This window comes from Gymnoscopelus braueri (assembly GCF_963280865.1).
Source record: "Gymnoscopelus braueri genome assembly, chromosome: 10".
In the NCBI taxonomy this organism is placed as follows: domain Eukaryota; kingdom Metazoa; phylum Chordata; class Actinopteri; order Myctophiformes; family Myctophidae; genus Gymnoscopelus; species Gymnoscopelus braueri.
Window position 1 is genome coordinate 44,109,224 of NC_137611.1, and position 7,339 is coordinate 44,116,562.

The 7,339-nt window shown below is 42.6% G+C and overlaps 1 protein-coding gene across 1 annotated transcript in view; it reads right to left on the bottom strand.

The window, feature by feature from the left end:
* Positions 1-2,415, bottom strand: part of LOC308093589 (uncharacterized protein) — a gene marked incomplete at both ends in the record, with an annotated part of 5,485 nt that extends 3,070 nt beyond the window's left edge. Inside the window, 2 exons of the mRNA XM_080439921.1 lie at positions 1-6; positions 2,392-2,415. The exon at positions 1-6 is cut by the window's left edge and continues 385 nt beyond it. Of these exons, the coding sequence (XP_080296047.1) occupies positions 1-6; positions 2,392-2,415 (30 nt within the window). The remainder of the gene's footprint in view (positions 7-2,391) is intronic.
* Between the last annotated feature and the right edge of the window lie 4,924 nt (positions 2,416-7,339).

Here is a 7,339-nt window from a genome sequence, read left to right on the forward strand (position 1 = left end):
CACCATCTGGAGGACATGAGGAGGAATAGAAAATATGTGTTATTGTAGAAATCGGCAATTTGGCTTCACTGTGTGTAAAGGAGTGGTTCGCAAACATTTTCAGCAGCTCAGAGGTTAAACAGATGTTGATGTTATATGAACACATTTTACTGGGGACCCCCTGGAACCCCTTCCAGGACCCCTGGGGGGTCCTCGGAACCCACTTTGAGAACCATTGGTGTACAGCATTAACAACATGAACCCTAGCGTACCTATAGGGAGACGTTTGTCGAAAATAGCAGATCTGCAAGCTCACAATTTGTCACAACGCGACACGTTGTGAGCTTGTAGATCATCTATTTTCGGTGAAGAGTTTTGGTGTAGAGGGAAAAAAGAGGGGGCCTAGTATAGCCTAGTCCTCTGCGTCACTTTGGTCATGTAGGGTTTAAGTGATGAAGCCCTTTCAAACTGGTGGCCCAATTGAGCATGTCATTATAGGCAAAGATTTGCGACGCAATCAAAATATACCAAGAGACACCAGGACAGAGGCAATGGAGCTTCTTATCCATGTTATAAAATGTTAATGTTATTAAATACATTTCCTATATTCCATTCTTTCAGCCTGGCTGATTTAATGTTATCAGTGCCTATAATTGTTATTATAGGCATAAATAGCAATTATTATCATTATCATTAAATAGCCGATCTTTAAGCTCACAAGGCACCAGGATGCGACGTATTGTGAGCCTTTAAAAAAAAGACAAGACGCAATACAAATGTAATGAAGAGACGTGAGGACAGAAGCAATGGATCCATGCATCCATGTTACAATTCCTATATTCTATACTGTGCATCACAAGGTGCAGATTATACACCTACTAATAGCAAGATTTAACTTAAATGCTAAAAAGACAAACATTGCTAAAACAATTGCTGCAACCAAAAAACTAAGTGTAAACAACACCTTTTCCGAATGAAAGCATTGTTGTTGTCGGGCAGAACCTCTTTTCACCATTATTTATGTTTTTTTTCGTAATGTCCTACTTTGTCATACTACAGTGTCATACAAAAGTAGCATGGATAGCCGATCTACAAGCTCAAAACGTGTCATGATTGAGCTTGTCGATTTGCTATTTTTGCTATTTATGAATTTGAATTCCAAAAAGTAACAGTTTTGGACATACTGTATGAGGTTTCCACCCGACTGCAACGATATGTAACTTGAGGAACGCCCTGTGCAACAATGTATCAGGGCTGTGGGGTAGAAACCTTATATATCCATATTTCATCTTTTTAAGTTGTTGTGGCACATTGTCTCACAGTGGGATGTGTTGTGAGCTTGTAGATGTCTATTTTCCACTATTTATTCTTTTTATTTGAACATTTTTGGAGATTTTTTTAAATCTTTCAAAACTTTCAACTATAATGACATTCCCAAAATAAGGAAGCCAGGTTGAGTGGTTAAGTCTGCGTGGGTTTTTATAAATATATATGAAAAGTATTAACAAGAACTTATCAAACTGATTAAATTATAACTACAGTGGAGCCATTAGAACAAAGTGTCTGTTTTTGCATTTCCTGAAAAGTATCACTTGTGGACATACAGTACAAGGTTTCTGCCCATCAGTAGCGATAATATAAAGTTGCCTTAATTCTCCCCTTTGCACCATCTGGGCAGAAGAGAAGTCAATGAAGATGAGACAAATTACATGCGCTGCCTTTGGCCAGATCAGACCACTGTCCGTCTGCCATTCGTTTTCACTAGTGTTGCCGACACACAGTGTTCACTTGTAGATCGGCTATCTTTGGCCAAATGTTCACCCCCAGAATAAGGACGCTAGGGTTCAAGTGGTTAACTGTCTAGCAAACATTAAACGCTGGTGGTCAAATAATTTCCTTCAACTGAAGTCTGACAAAACTTAAATTCTCCTAAGTTGTCCATATCACTCATATTCACTCATCACTTGGTCCTTTATCCAGCAATGTCAAGACCCAAGAAACTTAAGTACCAAAAACTTTTCAAATTATTATTTGAATTTTGTATATCCTTTTTCTTTTTTTGTTAAATTGCATATTCTCTACGGAATATATTTTTACATTTATTTGATTTTCCTTTCACATACATCACCATTAACCAGACAACAAAACAATCCTAATATTTAAAAAAAACTGAATCCTATCTATATCCCATTGAACCAGATTGAACTAAACCAGGTATCAGGGTTGTGCTGACCTCTATGATGACAGTAAAGCCACTCAAACCCCAGCATTCCGTATTCTGGGGAAACCTTTGCTGAAAATAGCCGATCGACATAGAGCGAAAACAGAAAAGGCACTAGCACAGAGCCCTGAGGGACTCCGCTCGACAACGTATATCAGAACGCATTCCGCCCCCCCCCCCCACACACTCACCGTTCCTGCTGAGCGGCGCTCCATCTCCTGGACGATGATGACAAGATGTTTAGTGGAATGATCAGTCGGCTCGCAGCATTGATCCGTTTATAAACCTTGCCCCGCACAACGGCTCTTTCACCATTCCTCACGCCCCCGGTTGGCCTGCAAGACAATAGGCAGAGGACAAGGGAGGGGAGAGGGGGGGAAGGGGGGCGGGGGGAGGTTTTGGAAGAGGCCTTCATTGTGGAAATAAAGAATAAACTAGGCCTTGTGCATACCTAAGACATGACCCCGTTAAACACAAACTGGATGAGGGTGTTAATAATAGGTCGATGGGGGGGAAAAAAGAGGTGTGTCCCCGCATACCTTTTGTCCCCCTCCCTCCCTCCCTCCCTCCTCTCTCATCCATCCTGCAGAATGATTAAACGCTACCTATTCTCCTCATTTGTTTACCTTACACCACTCTGTTGTATAGGATAAACTCTAAGGACACAGGAGTGTTTGTTCTGTGTATTGTCTAGCGTTGACCACCGCACTGTACTACAGTACAAGTGCATATACGTTCTACAGCCCTCATTGGGGTGCACTCATTGTTGCACGTACTGTATAAGGTCGCAGCCGATCAGTGATACAAACGCTTGTTCGTGAAGCTCCACCATTAAAAAAAAAAAAGTAATAAAATGAAACGGATCAGGGGGGTAAAGCGGACGCCTGGGAGGCCCGGGAGGTTTCCGGTTCGAGCTCCGGCTCCTCCTGGCTTCGTGTCACAGCGTCTGGAACAAGACACCGAACGGCTCTACAGAAATGCAAACCAGATATTATGTTTTTATTGTCTAGGCCAGGGGTCTTCAGCGTTTTTCAGGCAAAGGACCCCTTACCTGAGAGAGATATGACGCAGGGACCCCCCCCCCCCCCACATATTGTTTAAAAGTGTGTTGCAGATTAAACCTTTTCATAGATTTCATAGATAGCTTCATAGACTTTGACAGCACTATCATCGTGTTGCGTTGTGTTGGATTCAGGTTAACGTGTATACTATTTTCGGTTAACCACTTAAACCCTCAAAACTTTATTCCCTCTACACCAAACCTCTTTGCAAATAGCTTTGCAAATAGCAGATCTACAAGATCACAAGATCACAACGCCAACGAGCTTGTAGATCTGCTATGTTCGGCTAATGTTCCCAGAATAGGGATTCCTAGCTAGGGTTCAAGTGCATGGTTAATGTAAAAAAGAATAGTTCCTATCACACAAAGACTTGGCGGCCCCCCTGTAGTAACTCTGAGGACCCCCTAGGGGTCCGGGACCCCCTGTTGAAGACTCCTGGTCTAACTTTACAAATGAATTGATATATAAACTGGATTTTATGTATTTTTGGGGATGTAAGTTTGTTTATGTTTCAAGTTTTCAAGATGTGTCTCAGGTAGCCTATAGCCTCTCTCTCTCTCTCTCTCTCTCTCTCTCTCTCTCTCTCTCTCTCTCTCTCTCTCTCTCTCTCTCTCTCTCTCTGTCTTTACTTTCTCTTCTCGTTTCTCTTGTTCTTCGTCTTCCCCGCTATCGTTTCATCTGCCTTTCTCCTCTCACTTTCTCACTTTCTACCTGTACCGTCCATCCTCCCTCTATCTCTATCTCTCCATCTCCCGTTCCTTCTCAAGCTCTCTCCTTCTCCACTTTTCTTTCTTTCTGTCCTTCCTCCTTTGTATTTTGTTGGACCGAGCAGAGCCTGTGTGATAGTGAGATGAGACTGTAAGCAGATCTATTTCAGACAGGCCTGGGTGTTTTCACCAAACGGCACTCTGGGGATCTGGACTTGACATGGCTGGCCTAGTTTAAACCCAGCAGCTCCATTTCTGGACCTTTCTAGATCTTATGAGTTATACTTGCACTTTCTGAAGGAGATAGCATTACACTACATGCTGTGTCATGATGGTTTCATGCTTAGCCAACGTGTCCGGTATGAGCCTCTCAACTTTCATTAAAGTGATGACCCCGGGGGAATCCCGGTCAATAGCTTTCAGATCTGAACGTACAATAGAAGGGAGAACGATTGGACAACAAAATATATAACAAGCAAGTCTGAATGAGGTGCTTTGTGACTTTGAGGAAGAACTTTAACCTGTCTGTGATCCGATGTGACGGTTCCGGCAAGGCGTGTGACACACCAGATCTATTGATCTAATCTGTTAGCTGACAGTGTTACCCCCGGAGTAAAAAAAAACGTTGTCTTAGAACAGACATGTTCAAAGTCTGGCTCTAATAGAGGCCAATCATGGCACCAAAATGTGTTATTTATGACCCGCCAGTATAGTCATATGAACGCTCAGGTCCTGGACCTGGTGAGACGGAGGAGGAGCCCGGCCAGGAGGCCATCCACAGAGCCTAGTCCCTCCACGTGCCAGAGCCTCTCCTCTCCCCCATTCCTGGCAGAGTAGTTTCGGACAAGCGTATTGAGTGGCCCTGTCTTTCCCTATTTAGGACTGACCGTGGGTAGCTACCTGGGACGTAAGTCGGGGCTTGATCAACCCTGGCTGGGTCACCTGGGCGAGGGTGTATGTTGCGAGACCCGAAACATCCTATGACCCCAGGCTACAACACTGATGATACGTCCCAGGTGCATCCACGTGATGTTTTTTCGTTATATGAAATTCATACATTGAAGTTTGTGAGTGCTTTGAAAACAAGGATTTCCAACTGCTTGGCGCTCGTGTTGCCTCATTCTCAAGATGTGAAAGAAAGGCAATTTTTATTTTAGAGATGTCTTCACACCAGGTTACTTTTGGCTACTCCATTTGAACAAAAGTCAATTTGCCGGACTGTAAATATAATATGCAATGCAGTGCATATTATGTGAAAAAAGGCTGAATTGTTCTTGTTTTGTTCACAGCACAGCTGAGTGACACTGCCAACAAAATACTATTGGTAATGAACTCTACAGTAGTTAATTCAAATAGTTGTAATGCGATACATTTGAATGTGACTTTGTTATATGCCCCAAAGGTACAGTATGACAGGAGATGCAGTTTGCCCTGAGGTGTTTTCATATTTTCAAATATGGCCCCCTTTGAAAAAGGTTTGGACACCCCTGTCTGTCTTAGAAGCAGCTTAATTTCTGGAGTGGACAAAGGTTCTATTGTGTCACTGGGGAGCTTACGGTATTTGCAGTACGACAGAGAATCACCACGTTAATCAGGTCCATGACTAAAGTGTGTCAAACAATGGTTGACGGTCACCTTTTGTCTGCTTGTGTACTAAGACTTGACATTTGATCACCATCCTAAAGTCTCTCCATCTTTTGTCCATGTTGTCACTGTTTAAATTGTGCTGACTAATTGTGACCTAATGACCAAATACGTGTTATGATTTGACACTTTTTTATCTCACAGGGTTGTGTACTGTATAATGATTCAAAAGGGTTTGTCACTCACTTATACAGAGCAAAATGTAAGTGGCATAATACTGGATGCAATAAATATTCAAATAAAATAAAGACCAAATAAATTTGCCAATAGTGCAGGTAAAGAAAGACAGCTTTAGCAGCAATGTGTAGTGTAGAATATTGGGGGAGAATTATTTAGTAGATGGATTTACAGTATAGCAATAAAAGGTATAAATACTGTACTCTTACTTATAGTGTAGTGCAAGTACAGTATGTGCAACATTACAATAAGGGGAATTTATGTATACATTTTCCACGTTGGTAAAGGTCAATATAATCTGTCACAGTTATTAATAATAGTAAGAATAGTAAGAATATCTTTACCATCCTGAGCTCACTAGCAGTTGGTCTGTACAGCATATCACCCCTGTCTCCTCTCTATAATGTAGCCTACTAACAATGGATCAAATGCTTTACATTTTCTGGTATAATAATGGACGTACTGAGTATAGAAATATATAATGTAGACCATTGGTTCTCAAAGTGGGGTCCGGGGACCCCCAGGGGTACTTGAGGGGGTTCCAGGGGGTCCCTAGCTAAATGATGGCTAGGAACCAAATGGACCCTTATGGGTCTGTAACTCTGAGAGTGTACAAATGGTACCAAATGGACCCTAACGGGTCCATTTGTACACTCTCAGAGTTAGATTAACATTGATTTTACAATATGAATTGGGGTCCCAGAGATAGAAATGCCATCAAATGGGGGTCTGTAGCCTAATGCATGTCAAACTGGGGGTCCTTGAAATAAAAATGGTTGAGAATCACTGCTAGAGCCGTACAAATCGTATCTTATATGGGGAGTCCCTGGCTTATCTTTTCAAATGGGGGTCCGCAGGCTAATAAGTGTCAATTTGGGGGTCCTTGACATGAAAAAGTTTGAGAACCACAGATGTAGACTCTGGTCACGTGGCCAGATCGATCCCATGTGTTTTCAGAAGATTGTACTGGACAACAAAACATTCAACCAGCCACGTCACATGAACACTCTCTGACCTACACACACAGTCACACACACACACGCACACACACACACACACACACACACACACACACACACGCACACACACACATACAGTAAAAAATATGTTCTTGTCTCTGTGTAACCAGAGAAGACTATATCATCCTCAACTGGGAGTTTTTGCTCGTTGTTTTTTTTTTAAACTATGAATCACAAACAGCTCGACGGCACAAAGGGAAACTGGAGACCTGCAGGCTCGGCATACAAAGGGAATCAAAGCAGAATAAAGGCAGATGAAGGCTTAACCCTAATAACTGGCCTCGTTTCCACAGTTCCAGACACAGGCAGACACAGAGAGACCATGGATCCTGGCACAGCGCTCTGTCCCCTTTTGTTCCAGTTTGGACAGTATCAACAGTAGCAAGGTGGGAAACAGGGGCTCTGCCGCTCGCTTATTGTAAAAGCGTTTGCGTGTGCGTGCGTGCATGTGTGTGTGTGTGTGTGTGTGTGTGTGTGTGTGTGTGTGTGTGTGTGTGTGTGTGTGTGTGTGTGTGTGTGTGTGTGTGTGTG